The 21,083-nt window shown below is 34.9% G+C and overlaps 1 protein-coding gene across 1 annotated transcript; it reads right to left on the bottom strand.

Annotated features, from left to right (window-relative positions):
• Positions 1 to 2,658: 2,658 nt before the first annotated feature.
• LOC126697377 (uncharacterized) lies at positions 2,659 to 18,861 on the bottom strand. The gene is made up of 18 exons (XM_050394359.1): positions 18,443 to 18,861; positions 17,177 to 17,398; positions 16,264 to 16,359; positions 15,288 to 15,340; positions 12,478 to 12,574; positions 10,550 to 10,623; positions 9,044 to 9,161; positions 8,577 to 8,687; positions 7,627 to 7,703; positions 6,728 to 6,794; positions 5,915 to 5,980; positions 4,930 to 5,037; positions 4,672 to 4,802; positions 4,424 to 4,490; positions 4,256 to 4,323; positions 4,084 to 4,177; positions 3,434 to 3,504; positions 2,659 to 3,323 (listed from the first exon to the last, which is right to left on the bottom strand). Exons 1-18 carry the CDS (start codon positions 18,593 to 18,595, stop codon positions 2,945 to 2,947), a joined length of 2,052 nt encoding a protein of 683 aa, XP_050250316.1. The 5' UTR covers positions 18,596 to 18,861; the 3' UTR covers positions 2,659 to 2,944.
• Positions 18,862 to 21,083: the final 2,222 nt, after the last annotated feature.

Here is a 21,083-nt window from a genome sequence, read left to right as displayed (position 1 = left end):
AAAAAAAAAAAAAGGAACATAGATAAGATGGGTCAACTCTATTTGATTCTGAGGCAAGAGATGAAAGCCACATAATATTTTCATTTTGTTTTAATTTTCAAAATAAGAGTTTGCATAAGGTCCTATCAATTCTAGAACATTTTCTAGAGTCCTATCATATTAACCTCTTTTATTTTAATTTGTGTCTAACACGAATTAGGGTTTCCTAAGCGTATCCTAATCGCACCAAGATTTCCTTACAATAAATTAGTGATTGTAGTCCCTAAGCATTCAAATTATTGATTAATAGAATTTCAGAGATGTTTTCTATTACTTTTATCTGGTGGATTCTAGAGCCCTCCCATTGCATCAAAAGAGTAAGAGAATCTGCATGATTTTTTCAATTTATTTAGTGAATTAGATAACCATAGATTAAGAGCGTGTACCTAAAAAGCAATTACATATTTCTGGTTTTTTTAATGCAAAACTTACTAAGCCCCTATCAACCACATCCAAATTCAAACTTCAAGCCGGCTCATAGCTTAAAACATGGCTTTTCTGCACACCCGCAATAGAGGAAGAAGTATTTGATTGATTGCTCTCTATGCACCATAACTAATAAAAACAAACTTGAAAAAGGTCCTTCATATTGAATAATACTTAGAACTAGGGAATCGCTTTATACTACATGCTTTTATCACTTTCACTGGATTCCTGGGTGTGTTTTTACTTTTTGTAACTACTTTTTTTAATCATTTATAAGAAAAAATTTCGTTAAATTTCTTTGCAATTAAGCACCTTTCTGGTCTCTGGATATTTTTATTGTTCTTTTTTAGTAAATATTCTTTTTATATCCTCTTAGATTTTCGTAGTTTTTAAGCTTGTATTCTCTTCACTAACTCAAAGTTGACATAATAATAAGGGGGAGAGAGAGAATTGTTGACCTCAGAAAGGACCAACACATGATCCGACAATTCATGGTGGGGAAGGGAATTTTGGATGGAATGCATGCGAAGCTCGAGATTTTTTTTTCTTCTTTTAACACACTTCATGTTTCCACTCTTAGATGCTTAATTTTAACCACTAACAAGGCCATAGGGAGCCCTCCATTCTCAAAATCGAGACAGTTTGTTATAGCTGCTGTGTTCACAAGTATTGTGGTTATAGCCATAGGGAGCACACCACCAAAATTGTGGAGTGCATGGTTTAAGTGCAAGCAATTAGATTAGAGTTTGACTTGCATCCGATGCTCAGTATACTGAACGCAACAAAACGTGACCAAATGTCCAAAATTAACCATGTATCCTTATCGTGTGTCCCGTTTAGTGCTCCCAATCCGCTAGAGCACTAGACAGAAGTTTTGCCCGTTAGATTATATCATCCTGGAAACATGTTGACCAATTCAAGGTTCAAGAAAAAAATATTTTTTAGCCATTGGATCATAATTGTAAGAAGAGCATGCTATGCCTACATCCAAATGTCACCCCCTTGGTAGCTTTTACATTACCACACAGGCCCGGAAGTGTTGTGTTGAAGATTTCTGTTCTAAGCAATCTTAGTAAAAAATAGAAATATTCAACACAGAAATTTATATGGTTTAGCTGTGTACCTATGCTCACAGGAGTGAATGGTTGAAAATTCCTACAAAAATGAGGATTTAGAACACATTTATATTACCCAAAAAACCTTATGGTCCGTTTGGATTGAAGGGGAGGGAGGGAGAGAGAGTAGAGTAGAGTGGAATTAACCCAAAATTAACCTATTTTTAGCCAACTCTACTCTATTCCCCTCTATTCTTTCTCTCTCCTCCTCAATCCAAACGGATCCTTAACCGATACTATTTTTTTTTTTTTTTTTTTTTTTTTTGGTTGGGATGGACCTAACCTGATACATTGAATTTCCCAATATACGCTAACCTACTCTTATTGAGAATATGAGTCACCACTGTTAACACGCTGGATGAACATTATGGAAGATTAATTCTTCTTACAGACGCATAAAAGTAGAAGCAAAGTACAGCCATTCATATATCCATCCGAAAGACCCACCACCCAAAAAATCAGGATGCTAGAGTAATTTGATTGGTTCAAGTATCAACCAGTAGAGCCTCTCTGGTTCGAGCACAGTGGCTCCCTTGCCGGGTATTCAACCAGCACTAACAAAAGCAGAAAATTGCAACAGCACCTAAACAGTTCCAACAAATGTCTTTTGGGAGTCATTTTACAAACTGCCTTTTTAAGGGATTTTTGGTAAGGTGTTCCCAGCCCACTAGCTTCTGTACCCTGGTGCTGAAAGAATAGACATCACGTACAATCATGATGCTCTTCAAAGATAAAACAAATTGCAGCTTCTATCTCAGGAAACTTTTCAATAAATCAACATTAACAAAGACCTTAGAACCCCACATTTGCCTCTTGTTTCCTTCATTTCTAAGCGCGAAGGCACGACAGGCCCCCTTCAACACTGAAAGGTCATTCCCCTCCAACTTCTCCAAGAGACAATTTTGGCCACATTCTCACTCCAAGTATGTAGTCTTGGGACAGTTAGATATTTGCAGGACAACAACAACATGTAATATATTGCAAGACAAGCCTCACCTAAAAGAAAAAGAAAGAAACAATGATGTTTCCGTTACCCTACCCACTTTACATGAATGTTGCAACTATGATGCAAGCAGAATAGTCTTTAAGAATTGTTAAGGTTTCACATTTACAACCTAACAACTTACATTCATTTGTTTAATATATTCATTACACAAGAAACAAGTTTGAGAATTTACATAAGAATGAATTAATTGGAACTCCATAAGTTGGAACTCCATAAGATGTTACAAAGAGAAGCTGGAGATCTAAAGCAGCTTTGTGGAGGTCAGATTGTCACACGCAAATTTATATCGTAATTATACATTTGCATGCTCGTTTATTAGACCTGAATCACTGGATATCTGTGTAGGAGAGCTAAAAGTTTATTTGCTTGTCGCTGAATCACCAGCTGTTAATTCTCTTTCAAGCTCATCAAATTCCCAGTCACCAATCTCCTCTGCAGAGTAGTCTCGACCAACCTTTCCAAACTCTGACTCCAATTTTGCCAGTTCTGCCTCAGTATCTAGCACCTGCTCCGCCTTGATTGCAGGTGACTTGGGCTGTTCATCTATACCAGCTCTTGGTGTCTCAGAATCTGGCAATGGAGGAGGGGATGGAGTTTTCTGTGGGTTCTCACTAGATTGAGTTTCATCCTTCGGGGTCGGAGTCTCCATTTCTAAATTTGGTCTCTCAATAGACTCAAATTCTGCTCTTAACTTTTCAATTTCATCAAAAAGCTCCTTGACCTTTGGATCATCTTTCCTGGATAAATGGGAGCCAAGTATTACATTTTGCGGGAAAATTTTGGACCCAAACAAAAAAAAATAAAGTACAAAGACAAAACAGGTAAGGTTATTGCCAGAATATCAAACCTGGAAATTTTGCCTTGCTGAGCATAAAACTGCTCCTTCATGTTATCCACTACACTGAAGGTGGTTATGATCTGCAACAAGAAAGCAAATCAACAGACGCATAAACTAGGCCTAGCATTTCTATTCATTTCATTCCTTCTTCCACAGAGAACCAGATACATGGAAGAAAAGGTAGCTTCCTCTCATTCCCTCACATTTTTTTGGGTCCAATGCCTTCCCTCCTTCCCAACTGGCCTTTCCTCCAACCGTACAGAAGTGTAAGTATTAAAGGAGGTTACAAAGGGGAGTTTCAGGTTGTGCATGGACAAAGAAAATAACAAATAAATCTTGATAATACTTGTGGAATTCAAAGCTCATTTTCGGGATAAATCTAGATTTGATTGACGTGCCATGTATATATTAATAAACACTTGTAAATCAAAATTATCAACCTCATTCATGATAAACAGAACTGGTAAATGGTAAAAGTGGTTTTAAGCTTTTTGCAATTTTGAACCAAAAATTCTGAGGACGATAGAACAAAAGAAAATAGAGCCAGAAGGTAGAATTTTCTATACAGTTGAAGAGAAACTACAAACGAAACTTTGAAATTTTAAAAATGAACAGATCAATAATTTAGTGCTGTAATTATGAATATAAGAGATTTGTACCTTGGCTTCATAATCCAAATATTCCTCCTCGAGATTTTTCCTAGGGTTTAATACTGTGGAATCAGCATTATCCAAAGTAGGTGCCTTCTCCGACCTGTCTCATCAGGTAAGAAGAAATTAAAAACTGGGTTAAGATAGGTCAGAACCATTTCAGTGCAACAAAAGATATTACCCGTCACTCAAATTCTTCAGGTTCTCCACAAATTTCCGTATACGGCTGATTGAAGGCCCCAACTCTTTCTGCATCAAGGGTACAAGGTTGAATAAGGACGAGGGAAGAGCTCACAACTTTAGGTCCATTGCTGGAATAAATCTTTAATACAAAGAATATAATACATACCTTGTAATTAGAAAGGAGATGAATGGCCATGTTCACAAAATAGTCCTCATGCCTCTCCAATTCATCACTTGGATATGCAAATAATTTAAAGTAAGAACGCATGAAACATAAGAAAGAACAGGGAACTTTTATCTTCTAGGTGCGAGGTTTCAAAAAAACATGATTGACAAATGCTTTAAAAATAAAAATTAAAACACACACTCACACATACTGATTGCACTATTAAAACACTCAGTCAATGTACATACTTGACCTGCTTCTCCTTAATTTCCACATACGAGCGTTGGAGAACCCAAGTATCTTCCAGGAAATTAGTCCATGTACTGAGAACACCTGCTTCTACCTTACATGAGGCTATGGATTTGGAAAGCTCATTTTCCTATCAGCAAATTTCATAAGATATTTCAGGCATTAAAATGATAAGAGAAGCCAGAGGACAGAATAATTTATGATCAGAATTAATTATGAAAAAACTTGGAGAGAAACTAGGAAAAAAGAATGCAAACCTTCGTTTTCAAGTGTGCAACAATCTGATTGTTAGCTTCCTCAAATTGGTCCCTCTCTTCTCTGGCATTGTGAAGGCGTGCATTAGCAGCAGCCAAGGATATATTAACCTGCACCACATGTACTATTGTTAAAAACTCAGAATCAATGAAGGGTATATCAAATGGCACAAACCTACAAAGAAAGCTTACTAAAAATCTTGGGGAAAAGCATTGACCAACCCATGTCAATCTACTTTTGGACATTAAGCTAATATATTCTGAGGACAAGACTGCAAAATCATGACTTTAAAATAAGTTTAAATGCCTTAACACATCATTTGCACGATTCAGTGAACACGGTCGGGTATGCAAAATGCTAATATTTAATTACACTCCATTAAGCTAACCACTAATGTGTTCCCTGTGGCATATAGATATCAAAGAAAAAAACTTCAAGTATGACTGTATAATTTTCTTAAAGCGGAAAAAAAGGCCTACATGTTCCCAAGTAACAGAAGCAGAAAGCAAGGTATGTAATAGGTGATCACTCATAAGAATAATTAGTCACATAATCATAGTTCTGTGGGAAGTAGAATGCATTCTTTGATGATTTTAGCCACTAATAGGTTCCAAGGACTAGAATGCCATCTGATATGCAACATTTTGTGAAAGGAAAAGTGAGCTTTGATCAAGAAGCTAATGCCAGCTGAAAAAAGCCACAATGCATAGAATGCAAAATAGCCTCAAAGTTAATCATTGGATTGAGCAATGCTGATAACAATAAGTGGTAAATGGCATCAACTCTGCAAACACTATTCTCATATAACTTTGATGGAATAATATAAGAAAAAATCATAATCTGGAAGCAGCATTAGTGAGGTAAGAGAGTAGATTCAAGTATTGGAACAGATAAGGAAAGATAGAATTACACGAGTGATAAGAATTAAATATGACAAGAAAGTGTCTCCCGTTAAAGGTAAGAAAGAGAAGGAGACAGCAGAAAAACCTTTTTCAATTCAGCTTCAAGACCATCCCTTTGTCTTTCAAGTTCTGATATCTCAGTTGTTAATTCCTGAAAACATATTTGTGAACAAGAACTTATAATTTTTCTCCTAAAACAAATGGGAACAGCAAATCATGGGCTTTATACCACATGTATATCATACAGCCTAGGAAGGTCAACAACTAGAAAGGAAGCTACTCTCCTGTTACAAGACCATGCAGTACCATTAAGTGTAAAACATTACAAAACCAAGCAACAAGATGTTTTGATAGTGGCAGATGCATGCACATAGATGAGGATGTTCTCAATGATTTCAAAACTACATAAACCATTACTGTCAGCTTTAAAAAATAACAATAATAATAATGGACATCAAAGGGCAAATCTTCATAATAATTTCTATACAGTTAACAACATCCACACCACTTAGCAAACCTTCCTATAACCCTCCATAATTTCCATATAATTTGAAGCAATTATAGACACATAATTGAAAGAAGTTGAGAAAATACCAAGCCCTCTTTTAAATTTTAAAAATTATTAAAAAAAAAAAAAAAAAATCATCATACCAGGTTTTCATGTTCCTACCTATAACTGCAAAAGAATGGTGCCTTTTCTTTTTTCTTTTGTTTTTTTTATAAGTAAATATTTTATTGATTAAACGCAAAGAATGATTGAACTATAGTAGATAAGAAAATATGCCATTGTTTAGATAAGAAAAGACACCAAAGAATGGTGTCTTTTCTTATCTGCTAAAGTTATACTCACTAGTCACTACTGGTACCTGACAAGACAATGCTTGTGGGTGCACATTACCTTTTCTCTTTCACTAACTTCACTTGCTTTGGTCACACGAACTTTTAACGCTTCTTCTTGTTGCAATCTGCCAACAAGGAAAGAACATCTATAAACCTAACATCAAAAATTCAACAGTAAATTAAGCATAAAGGACATGCCATTCATGATATTTAAGATATCATGTATCCATCAGAGAAACCCAGAAGGAAATGTAATGAGGTTCAGGTTTTCCTTGCATCCAGGTTTCCATCTCTGAAACTGATATATAGTCATTCTCAAATCAGCCTAATATTGTTAGCCACCACTAGCAGCTAGTAATCCTAGATTCCATGCATGAAGGACTGACTGAGAGCATAATGACGTAAATTAGTGACGAGCTACTCCAATGGTAAAATGACACCATGTTATTTACCAAAACTCTGGGGAAGCAATTAATTAATAATACAATGTAAGAAGCCAGGCATGTTCATGACTCAGTAAGTGTTCGATACATGGAAACGCTATGCTTCTTTTGGGAGCAAGTGATGACTTGGAAACCTTAAAGAATCTTGGTAAAACAATGCTAATCTTTTCATTAACAAAAAAGGCAACATGAAACCAATTATCAGTGCATATTGGCTTATCAATATTATCACATGCTATTCCCAACTCAGAGTTCAGCCCAATACAAACCCATCTTTAGTATAATACCACATCCTTTCTTCCTCATAATAAAAAGCCTCAAAAAATTAATTATAGGTCCTTCCCACAGGATAGCAAATACTTTTTCAAAATTATTTACAAGCTGAATTTCTAAGAAGATGAAATAAAGTATTTCACACAAAAAAATAATAACTAAATGAAAAACAGCTTCTAGCTCTTAAATTTATCATTTGAGATAACCCAATATCTTTAAGAAAAGTTAGTTTGATTTATACCTATGATCGGAAATACGTTTTTCAGCTTTTGCAGCAGAGCTAGCAAGAGATTCTGATAAGACCTTTAACTTATCAACCTGCTCATCGAAACAAGACAAATAGTGGTGACAGTAGCTTTTGAAACTAAGCATTTTCTGATTAATACAGGTAAGAAAGAAAAGAAATAAATACGTGCACTCAAAATATACAAATAGAAATCACCGGGAGAAAAAGGAGGGGTGGGAGGAAGAAGAGAGAGAGAAGGGGAAAGAAAGTTGCACAAATTAAGGCCAAGAAATTGGCACAACAGAACATATAAAATATGCTCCATTATGCTTAGTCTTGATTTGGACCCACAATCAGAGGAGATAAATCCAACCTATGGTTTGTGGATACGTAGATGGGCGCCACACTTGATTTTTAATAAGTTTTACATTTAAATATTATGTCAGAAAAATGTATCCAAAAGTGAAGAATTGATGAGTGTATATGCTAATATATATAAGAGAGATGATCTATGTATGGCATAGGTCTGTGTGCTATGGTTTGTCAGAGACTTCTGCCTGTCAGAGATGGTACATTGGACTGTTTCTAGACAATAACAATGTAGCTTGCACACAGAACACCATCAGACACTTAGAACAAATATTGGCGTTCATACATTTCTTGAAACATGCCGCTTATCGTAGAAAAATAATTCCATCATCTTTTTTTGCTTCCTACACTCCTTTAGACACACACAGACTAAAAAGTGTTCAACCCAGTAAATTCACACCCCATATATATCTAAATCTTGAAAGCTGCAGTGTGGACCACAGCCACAGGTAAGTGCTAAATTGAAAATCATATACACTTCCACAAATTGGAAACATAACTGTTAAGCACAAGCAAGATACCAACAATAAGAGCCATGTTTTAAAAAAGTAACCAAGCAATGCCCCAAGGCCCCCAACGGCAAGAGAAAAGCATACCTTTTGAGCATGAACCTCTGGAGTGTCTCCATTGTTTAGGAATTTCTTTTTCAGTAACAGCCCTTCCAATCTAGAACAAACTCGAATTTGTGCAAGTGCTTCTTTCAAAGCCTGCCACAAACATGGGACAACAAAACTCTATGTTTCATAACTTCCCTCAACAAATGGTAAAAAAATTACTTGCTTTCCAGAACAATTGCTAATATCAGCAACAATATAGAAAGGGCTGGATTCAGCCTACTCTTTGTACATGGAAAGAGTTAGATATATTACTTTCAGGTAGAGTCAAAACAATAAAAATTCAAGCAAAAGAATTGGAAATCAAAAGGACTTAATGGAAGTATAAATCACGATTCATGCATTGGCAATAATTTTATAATCTGCTTTTAATGAAACAACAAAATCACCACAATTGTGCTAATTTTCTATTCAACTGTATTTGTCTGCCTATTCACAACCAAGCTGACCTCTATTGTAGCTAAAGTTGTTTCTTGAGATGTTTGTTCATGGCCTTCATCTGAAGGCTTCTGGGGAGCTGCAATTTCATCAAGCTTTCTCTTGAGACTAACAGCTTCAGCATCTATTCTGCAAACCAAATATAAGAGTTAAAAGTCCTTCCTTGGAATTCCTACAACTATCTTTCATCATCTTTTCTTTTCTTTTTCTATTAAGGAATTCATTAAAAAAAGTGCCAAAAGAGATAAACCCAAGAGACGTAAGCCCCAATTGGCTAGCAAAGCACCAAAGACCTTTTTTTCTTTTTATGTGGGAGGGGAGGGGGATTTGACAAAAAGGAAGAAAAATTAACCCTTGCAACAGAGCAAAAAACTTGTCAGGAAATAAGATTTTCTATGCAAGAGGAAAATCAGTTTCTGCAACTTATAACTTAAAATGGAATAAAGTGAAAATCTTATAACTTGTCAGGAAATAAGATTTTATAAGGTTTATAAAATGAAATAAAGTGAAAATCTTGCAATAAAACAAGATATAATCTGACTATTCCCCACCACTCAACATATATGACACTAATAAATCATTGCCTTATACACAAAGAAAAGCCACCTTGTTGGGTACCAAAGTATGCACTAAAATTCCAAAATTACTAATAAGGAAGATTCCTGAATCGTGACACCATCTCTTAGAAACCTTATAGTAAGAACTCATTTTAAAATTTTGTGTTATTGGTTTGAAACCAACCCACTGTAATTCCACTCACCTCAGCCCCCCAATATAAGCTTTAAAAAGGCCTAATACAAAAGTCATTTCCCAATCCTGCATATCGCTCTAGTAAGTGTAGGATACCAAGGCAAACTCCCACTAGACCACCCTAAATACCTTCATCTGATTTTTCTTGCTAAGCAAGATTCAATCCTGAACCTTCCCCAACTACACCCCAGCCCACCTGACCTTTTCACCTCCTAAACTAGTGGCAAGTGGATGGCCCAAAGTACTGACAGTGTTTTAAAGTTCTACTGACATAAAATTGACAAGTTCCCTTAAACTAGGTGGATGTCCATCACATGCACACAAGCAAGAATGACAGAAGGCAGGACCATGACTATATGGCATTCAGGTTAGTTGAGATTGACATGAGACAATCTTGTACTAAGAAACTGTGTGGATATCTTCAATTCTTCATTACTGAATTACGACAGGATTCAAAAGAACCATAATCATGAGAAAAGCTGTTCACACTTCACAATAAAGCAAAAATTTTAGTGGTAAAAAACTCAATTAAACATGAAAATCAAGACTGCTCTGAACAAAATGAAATAAAATATCATCCTAAGGATGAAACTATCATTATCTCCAATGAGCAAATACAAGTGCAAGGTAAAATTTTGAACAGTCATTTCGACAACAGCAAACAGCACACATCTGTAAGTCATAAAACGACAGGTAGACACAAAGCCAAATGAAAAAGAAAATATTGGAAGGATATATATAATTATAGGTTCTTATATCTTACAAACCTTCCAATATCAGCATTAAGTTTCAACCCTGTAATGGCACCCTGTGCAAATTGAAGCAACTCCTCCCGCTTCACCTAAGTATCAAGTATACACGTAAAACAAACAGCAAATCCTCACTTTAAAGCACAAACAGGGGAAAAAAAAAAACATGCACACATAATGATTGAATGCTAAGGCCTGCTTGACATTTGATCTCATTGTTAGAAATCTAAATAATAGAGTTTTGGGCTATGATTTTAGTGGAGCGACCTAAAAGCATAACATGACTATAAACACTTTGGGAAAAAAATCAAAAACACCCCCTGAATTTAGGTCGAAGCAAATCTTCTTATAATTTGAAATTCTAGGTCCTTAAAGTTTGAGAAATGGCAAAATCGGCCCTTATGTTAGCACTCCATTGGTTTAACTGACGGAATTGCTATCACATGTTGTGTACGTGACAACATATTAATAAATAATTCTTTTTAAAATCTCTCTCTCTCTCTCTCTCTCTCTCTCTCTCTCTCTGTGTGTGATAGCAAGAGAAAACAAAACACAGAGTCACACACAAAATCCAAATAACAAATGGGAAAGAAGGGCAGGTGATGGGAGAAGTCAGCTGGTGATTGTGGCTTTTGGGTGGCAGTTTGAATGATTCAGGATGGTGGTGCCACCATCACGAGTTTCACATTTCTGTTGTGCCACAGCCACTGAAGTGGGTTTTGGGTTTCTCTTGGGATTTGAAACTGACCTGCAACAGCACAAAGACGGACAAGGGTAGTGTTGCTCATCCATTTCAGGCAGTGTTGCTAGGCTTCTCTTCATTGGCCAAAAGGGGACAGTTTTGAATCAGAGAAATTTTTGGGAAATTTTTTTAAAAATTTTTAAAGTTTTGAATTAGAGATTTTTATGTGCTAATAAGAACTAGGCCTTGATTTGATTTGAATCAAATTGTGTTCTCGGTGTTGTGGTTCTAAGAATAGCCATGTGGAATTTGCTTGATCCGCCTTTATGGTTCATGGGTTTGAGTGGTATGACAATAATCTGGAGTATGGCTGAAATGGATGGGATGATAATGTTGCTGCTGTGGTTGTAATAGTTTGGCAATGGCACTGCTCTCTGATAATTTTGAATTAGAGATTTACATGGCATTCCTCTGTGTTCAATACGCAATGGAATTGATGGGGCTACTCGTCCACAATATTGCTGCCAGTAGGAACTCTATGGACATACTTCATGAAATTGATAGGTTAGATAACATCCCATCAAACAATAAGAGTCAAAACAGAGTTCAATATCACAATATTGCTGCCAGAAGAAAAAAGGATTTTAAAAAAGAATTTTACTAAATTTAATTTAAAAATAATTATTTATTAAAACGCTGCTATGTGCACAGCATGTGATAGTAATTCCTAATTCCTTTAGTTAAACCAACAGAATGCAAACAGAAGGACCAATTTTGCCATTTATCAAAGTTTAAGGACCTGTAAGTTCAAATTAGTAGAGGGGGTCAGTTTAATTTTGACCTAAAGTTTAGGAAGTGTTTTTTATTTTTTCCCAAATAACTGAAGAGAGAGAGAGAGTGCCATAAGATTTTTTTATCACAATCATGTGTCTCTATTTTAAAAGTGAACTGGTTTTTTTTTTTTTTCCGAATAGGTTATTTTTCTCTTGATGCCTTTAATATTGTTGTACTTCACTACCCAAAATTTAAAAATAATAATAATAATAAATAAATAAACAGGTTTAGTTTCCTATCATGGGACAAAAAGCAATATACAGGGGAAATAATGGTATAAACTACCACCCCATCGAGTGGACTTGGTAATGACACTTTTGCTAAGGAATTTATATTTTATCAAAAATCATTAAGCATGATTCCCATACAAAGAAAATAATTTTAAAAGTGTGGTTTCTTATAATTTGCATATTTCTAAACACGTCTTTACCAAGACTTCCTCTTCATAGCTTGAAAAGGCTTTTGCCAGATCCTGTATACTGCTCATTATTGCATTATGAACTTCTTTTCCTCCAGTAAGACAGATCCTGCAAGTGATAATATTATAGAAAAGATTAAGATCTGATTATGGGTGAACACAAGTAAGATACTGACAACCTATTTTACATTTTCAGCAAAAGACCAAACAACAATAACAACTAAGCCATTGTCTCAAAACTTTGAGGTCGTCTATAAATCCTCAACAAACTAATCGAAGCCGGCCATATGTATTCCTTTTTCACCGTTCTATCCTATCCAAAGTTATACTCTATTATCTCCTTAATTGACATGTCATATATTACTACTTCTAATAATGTTATTTTAGGTCTTTCTTTACTCTCTATTTTTTCTTCTCTTGGCTTAAATCAGCTCACCTCTTCCTCACTTGTGCATTAATCACTCTCTATTGCACATGACCAAATTATCTCAATTGACTCTCTCTCGTCTTCTCATCAATAGGAGCCACCCCTATCTTTAAGCGAATTTCTTCATTTCAATATCCATCTTTCCTTGTATTTCCACTTATCCATCTTAAAATTCTCGCTTTAGCTTCACTCACTTGATAAACAAGTTGCTTCTTTATAGTCTAACATACAATACCATAAAGCATAGCCAGTCTTATATAGCAATCTTTTTTTATTGATAGGTTTATCTAGCAATCTTATAAAACTAGCCATTTAACTTTAATATGTATTCTATATCACACACAATACTCCTAGTGCATTTCTCCATTTCATCAACCCTGCCCTATGATTCACATCTTCAATCCCTCCATCCTTATAAACATTGATCCAAGATATCAAAAGCACTCACTTCTTTCATCTTTCTTTCAACTTTTACTAAAATTACATTCTATATACTCTATTTAGTACTACTTAACTAGAAGCCTTTGCTTCTAAGGCATCTCTCCAAATTTCTAACTTGACATTAACTTCACACCTAAAATTTCATCCACTAAAACAATATCGCCTACAAAAAGCATATAACAAACGATTTCATTTTGAATCAATCTAGTGAACTCATCGATCACAAGTACCTAGAGATATGGACTTAATGCTAATCCTTGATACAAACCTATAGTGATTAAAACTTTTTTTTTATAGGTAAAAGAGTAATATTATTAAAAAAAGAAAAAGGAAAAAGAATACAAGTTGTTCACGATAATGAACAAAGAACAACAAAACAAAAGGCAAAGAAACACAAGAATCAAGAAGCTATGCTAAGAGACAAGAGAACTTCAATAAGAGAAGAACAGTCCAAGAAACCCCAACATCAAGACAAATCTAAGAGAGTCCGTTGGCAGAAATCTATCAACTGAGTCAACGATTTCTTAGTATCCTTAAAAGAACGCCGATTACGTTCTGTCCAAATAATCCACATCAAAAAGCTTGGAACCAAATTCCAAGTATCGGAATTATGTTTCCCAAGCCATTGCTACCAACAAAATAATAAGTCAGCAACAGAACCTAGCATGACCCAATGAATCCCAAACAATTGAAGCATATGCACCCACAACGAATGAGCTAACGGACAAAAAATAAGAAGGTACTACACAGATTCCTCATTACAACACATACAACACCGATTTTCCAAAGGGTGACCTCAAAGCATAAGATTATCCAATGTAAGAATCTGGCTATAAGTTGCTATCCACATTTAAAAAGCCACCATTTTAGGAACCTTTGCTTTCCAAATGCCATTCCAAGGGAAAATAGAAGTAGGAACATCCCGAATATTATGGTAGAAAGACCAAGTATCAAACTTTCCCCTTCCATTAAGGCCCCAACATAGACTGTCGCTTCCAACACACTAGGAATCCAAGATTGAATAAAATTAAGAAAAGAGAAAGATGCCTCCGAGTCATGGAAATCCATGTAAAATCGTAAGTTCTAGACTCTATCATTTCCACCCACTGGAAGACACAAAGCATCATAAACGCAAGATTCCTTGTTGTCTAAACACTCATATAACCCAAGGTAAAGTGTTTTGAGAGGATTATCCCCAATCCACTTACCATGCCAACAAAGAATACGAAAACCATCACCTACCACAAAACTCAAGTGTTTAGAAAAGCTCTCCCACCATTCACTAATACTTCACCATAAACCACACCCATGGGCCCTCCTACAAACTTTAGTACTCCACCCCCTTTCCCCTCTCCATATTTCATGGCAATAACCCTCTACTAAAGATGACTAGTTTCATGGTCATACCTCCATAACCATTTCCCTAATAAAGCCTGATTAAAAGACACCAACTTCCGAAACCCCAATCCACCCAACTCAAGAGGTAAACAAACTTTTCCCAAGCCACCAAAGGGTATTTGAAACACTCCTCTAATGGAACCCCACAAAAAATTATTTGCGATTAAAACTTACATGTGATGCCTCCACTTGTTCTCATACTAATTAAAGACAAACCTACAAGGTTCCTGGCTTTTTGTTCTTGTTTTAAGTCTTAACCTACATTCAATCACTCACTAGCCATTTTATTAACACTCACTAGTAAATTTGTTAGCAAAAGACCAAAAATTTAAAAAAAAAAAAAAAAAAAAAATCCAAAAAATAATTGAAGGAAAAACAAAACCATTCCCTCATGTTAAAATCTAATTTATCAAATATTCTATAAACCCAAGGTGATATTATTTTTACATTATTAACAAGAAAATATTGTTTTCATTCCAGTGAGAAATTAAATAAATGCAGGCAATTCCAACCAAGATCCAGCATTAGACACAGTTGCAATAGTGAGAGGACTCACCCAAACATCTCCAGGAGCAGAGAAAATTCATCTTCAGTTGGTGCTTCAAGAATCTGAGGCATAGAAAAGAGTTAACCTGCGGTTAACCTACTTAATCAGCAATTACAAGACATAGGAGATTCTTTTAGAATTGCGTTGATATGAAAGGTTAGGGGAACATTGTACCCAAAAAAGCATTTTGTCATTATATAAGGCTTGAATAATGACGAAAACCCATGCAATGAGTCCTGATCAACAACCTAAGCAAAAGTTTACCTTAATTCAATATTTAGATTATTATAAAAAATAAAATAAAATAAATCCTGTAGAGTAGCAAAATATGTCCTCGCAATGTGAAATTATTCAAGTATATCAAAATAAATTAATTTTAGATACTTGGAAAAAAAAAATCAATAAGATCAATTTTTTTCAGTAGATTTTTATATCCGTAGATAACAGAATCATCCATTGAACATAACCAGACATCAGCAAATTTTCATGTGCGCATATTAAGGGCCAACTTATTAAACACTTGAACCATTTCTTAAAATTTTCAATTCCTGACTGCCATAACTGGCATTCTAACTGCATCAAAAACTTTTTTCCCCAACTAGCCAGATATAACACAATCACATAACACTTAAGAACACATCACCACCTCATAAAAAAACAGTAATATTATGGAAATGTCCTTGAAAATCTCCCTGACCATTTTTCATAAATAAACTGAAATGAACTATAGCCTAGGATATTGGCGACTTATGAAATTACTGTCTTTATCTCTGTAATTTGAAGCATCTTATACAGTACAAACTTCGGCCAACTAAACCCAGTTGTACTTCTTTACCATTTTCCTCAAAGTATACCAGTGTACATAGTTTAATCAATAGAATGAAGTTTCTTATAAGTACGTACGACACAATGAATTTACTTTCAACTATTTCTAAGTACATGTCAAAGTAAATCTGTTTAAATGACAGAAGTTGGTTTGACATACCATAGACAGTGTTATGCCCTCCAAAGCCTGGCTCTGAAGAAAAACATCATGAAAATTCATTGGTTCACCACCAATATCAGAGTCATAGTACAGAACCTATAAGAGAAGATGGGGAAAAAGAGAGAGAGAGAGAGAATCAGTAAAAAAAAAGATAACGCCCATTTTATTCTGATTACCAACTGTTTCACACAAGTAATTTCAGCCCAACTTACAGTCATGCAGTGAGCATTTAAGATTCAAAAACAATGAGCAAAAACATGATACTAAGTAGTCCTTTAGGTCTTTTATCAAGGAAAACCAGTGAACTATGTGAATTACTTAAAACTATTACCAATGCAATCATAAGCTGTTAGAATAACTGATTAACTGAAATGAGCTTCTCACCAGTGTAACATGTCCAAGGATATAAAAGAATAAAAGAAATAATAACAACAAATAATAATAAAAGCAATGTAACCAGTACAATATTTGTTGGTGTTGTCTTCTCATTAACATAATAAAGTAAAATAAAAACAAAGAATGAGAGGGAATAGCATAAAAAAAAAAAATTCAAAATTCACTCTGGATTAGTGAATCTATTAAAGGTCAATATAAAACTAAAAAAATTAACAAAAAATTAATAATAAAAAATATATATATACTATTGACAATTGGTAATAGACACTAATTCAATGTGGGAAGGTTACTTCCCTCATCTTAAAAGGTTCCAATAACACAAATACCCCTACAGCTGCTGAGAAAGTATTCAGAGCCAATCAAATTCATGAAACAGACAGTCACAAGGTATGGTCAACCTAGAGCATCTGAACATAATTTGACACCTAATTACGAAGAAAATAAGATGGAACTTCTTATACTATTATTACAATATGGCATTTCAAGAATCCAAATTAAGAAAAGAAAGTTTACTCACCAGAGGTGGTCTTCTTGGGCTATCCTTTGCTTCATCTGAAGCAACCTGTTGTTCATGGGGCTTCTCTTTTTCCTCAAGGGGAAGTCCAGATAATTTTTCAACCTCTTTAAGCACAACCAACCATCTTCTTAGTAACTGAACTCTTTCAGGGCCCCTACATGAAACAGCAGCCTCTTCCAACCTTTTAACGGTCAGCTTAACACTTCTATAATTCCGAGCCCCCTGCACACCCATCCAAATTATCAAAGTCAGATACATTGTACATACAAGCTAAAAAAAGTAATTTATCATTTGTATCAAACAATTATCATCAATGATGAGTATCGCCCAAAATAGTACGGACCATTCCCATCAATTTCAAAAACCACATATGAAAGTTCAAATAGATGGATTTACTTCCACTGTTCTTAGGTTCCCTTTCCTCTTGTACATAATTTTCTGTTTTCTTCTTGCTGCTTGTAAATGTTTTCTTTGCCTACTTCATTATTTGAATGGAGTAGTTTTCTCTTAATACAATTTTTCACACCTATCAAAAAAATAAAGTTCAAATAGTGTAATGCAAATCTTCCTCTTATATCTTCCTTTACAAAATAGTGATCCATGTGGGCTTCCCAAATGACTCGCCTTAGAGTGCATTTGGCACGGTGGATGGAAATGGGAAATGGATTGCTATTTTCACTAGTTTTTTGGAGTATAAAAGTGGAAGAAAGGAAACAAACGAAAGATGATTATTTCTATCCAAACTACCATTTTTCATCTTGCCAAAATGGGAGCAAAATAGGAGAGAAACCGTCTTACATAGGCGACTTGACAGTTTTATCCCTCTAGTTTAATCAAAACAATTCAATACAATATGCTTTGTTTTCTCTTCGCTATTCTATCCCTCCTACCAAACACATATAATGAAAAATCTAATATCTTCTTTCCTTTTTTGTCTTCTCATCCTCGTTACATTTTCCGACAAAATTAGAGATTTCCAGACTGTCAAATTAGATGCCATTTTCAATTAACTTCCTAATTCGGGTTGCCTCCTCTTCAATTTCGACTTAAACAAATATTCAAAACCCTAAATGCAACAACAAAGCAATTCCAGCTATACAGTACGTAACTAAACCAAACAAAGCAGTGACTATTACAAAATTGCAACACTATCAACAACAACAACAACAAATCAAAACCGATACTGTGAAAGTTAGCAGAAATAGAAGAAAGCGAAAAAAAAAAAAAAAAAAAAAAAAAAAGGTGAAAGAGGAAGAGTAATTGTACAATGCGATCTTGAAGGATTTTAGCGCCTTCAGCGACAGCTTGGCCGGCGTGGTGGACGACGGTGTCGGCGTAGTTCTTGACGGTGCGAGTGAGGTTGTTCTTGTTGCCGACCTCGACGGCCTTGCTCACCGCAGATCTTATCCACGACGACATTTTTTTTTTTCGCGATTCACAGGGTTCAAGAGGTTGACTTACTATTTCGAGGAAGACGAAGAGTGTGTGTGCGTGTGTGAGTGACACAGAGTGAGAGTACTGTGGAGAACCTGAAATCGTGCATGCAAGGTGTTTGTTAATTTGTTTTGTGTTTTGGGTTTTTACTTTAGAGATTAGAATTTAGAAATGGGGAATTGGGGGAAGTGTTGTGTTTGGGAGCTGTGTTGGACACAGTTTTGGCGTTTTGGATAGCTGTCTGTGTGCGAGGAATTTTTTATGGATTTGGAAAGTTTTGGAAATGGAGTGGTGTCGTTTTACGGCTAATGGCTAGTCGTTTTACCCGGGACAAAGTACAAACTGCCTACCTGCCAAACTACCAGTCCACTTTAATATATTGGGATTTTTTTTTTTTTTTACCGGAAAAATATTGAACTATATGATGTTTCTGAGTTCTTGTCTTTCACGAGAGTTTGGCATCCATGAAACCATACACTCTTCCTTTGTGTACTTCTTGTTATCTTTTCTTTTCTTTTCTTTCTTTTTTTTTTTCTTTTTTTTTTTTTTTTAATAATAATTGATAATTACTCAGAAGTGGCCTTGAGCTTAGGAAGTATTGGGCCTGGTGGGAAGATTGGCCCATTTCCTCTTGACGAAATGGGGTTACAAGCCCGATAGAAAGGCACACATTAACCAGACTCTAGATAAAAACTTATTTTTTGAAAGATAAATAAATAAATAAAGACTTTTAAGTATAGAGTGATGGTACTGAATTGACGTTTGAAATCAAAACTTTAAGTTTAGAGTCCATAAACTCTAACTTATTTTTTGAAAGAAAAATATATAAATAAAGACTTTTAAGTATAGAGTGATGGTACTGAATTGACGTTTGAAATCAAAACTTTAAGTTTAGAGTCCATAAACTCTAACTTATTTTTTGAAAGAAAAATATATAAATAAAGACTTTTAAGTATAGAGTGATGGTACTGAATTGACGTTTGAAATCAAAACTTTAAGTTTAGAGTCCATAGACTCTATGATGTGACTACTTAGTTCTCAGTAAAGCTGCTTTCTTATTGATGAATCTGTTATGGTAAGATTCTTAGGTGATTTTTTGTTAGGTTGCTTTATTAAATGGATTTTACTAACGTGTGCAAAATTTTGGAAAGGGTCCGGTTAATATGTGCTCTAATAAATTCATTTTTGGATAAGTTTTATTGGAAATTGAAAAAGTTGTCAAAACTTTTTCAATTTCTGATAAAACTTTTCTAAAATTGGTTTACTATTGTGTGTCCTCAGGGCACACACTAAAGAATTTATGAAAATTTATGAGAAAGCTGGGAAGCAGTTCTTAAGAGATCTGAAGTAGGATTTGAATCAGAAATACTTCATTTATGAGAATAGGCCGTTGGCGGATAGAGGAGTAAATATGAATCTAAAGAATTTATGAAAATTTATGAGAAAGTTGGGAAGCATTTGTTAAGAGATCTGAAGTAGGATTTGAATCAAAAAATTTATGAATCTAAAGAATATGAGGTAGAGTCCAAATGAATCTGTTGTGAATGAGGGAGAGAGAGGAGTTTGAAGAGGACTCTGCGTGACAGAGAAGCTTTAGGCATGAATGATAGAAGGATCCGGTTAATGTGTGTCTTAAAGACACATATTAAGTTTTCTATTTTTTTGAAATATTTTTTTGGAAATTGAAAAGGCTATCATTACTTTTTCAATTTTCAAGAAAATTTTTCCAAAAATGGAAATTAAATTCTTAGAGCACACATTAGTAAAATTCACCTTCAAATTGAAACTTTAAATTTCAAACAAAAACAAGAAACAAACAAACAAAAAAAAAATCTACAGCGTACTTCATCTTATTTAATTAAAAAAAATTACTATTTCCAAACAATCCACTCATATGTGATGGTGCCAAACAGCCTTGGTATTTAGAGTGATGAATGACGGAAATTGAGTGACCAAAAAATGGTGGCCAAACAGCCTCTAAGTGCTCTCTCATATTATAAAACCTTAGTGCTCATAGTGCTCTCTCATATTATAAAACCTCACTGAAAGTTCAAAAACGTGTATAAACACCTTTGAACGTTTAGACCCCCAAATTACAATTTAACCAATTCAAACTTTATGTCAAACAATTAGTGTGCGGAAACTTAACATAAGCTATAAACAGAATTGGAAATCAATCTAAGCCAATTATAAATCACATCCATAGCAGAAAATAAAAGGCAAAGATAAAGAGAAGAGAGATGCAAACACAAGGACAACACGCGATGTGTTATCGAAGAGGAAACCGAAGCCCTCGGCGTAAAACCTCTCCGCCGCCCTCCAAGCGGTCAATAATCCACTAGAAAATGTAGTTGGGATACAAGGACAGTAATAGACCCTCCAAGCCTAATCTACCCAGTGCACCTAAGCCCTCCAAGCTTCTTGCTCCAACGAGATTGCGCCGAACCTTTTTATTTTCTAGCTTACCGGATTC

Source organism: Quercus robur, chromosome 8 (genome assembly GCF_932294415.1).
Source record: "Quercus robur chromosome 8, dhQueRobu3.1, whole genome shotgun sequence".
In the NCBI taxonomy this organism is placed as follows: Eukaryota; Viridiplantae; Streptophyta; class Magnoliopsida; order Fagales; family Fagaceae; genus Quercus; species Quercus robur.
The sequence above is the reverse complement of the archived record's forward strand: the minus strand, read 5'-3'. Positions and strand labels throughout refer to the sequence as shown.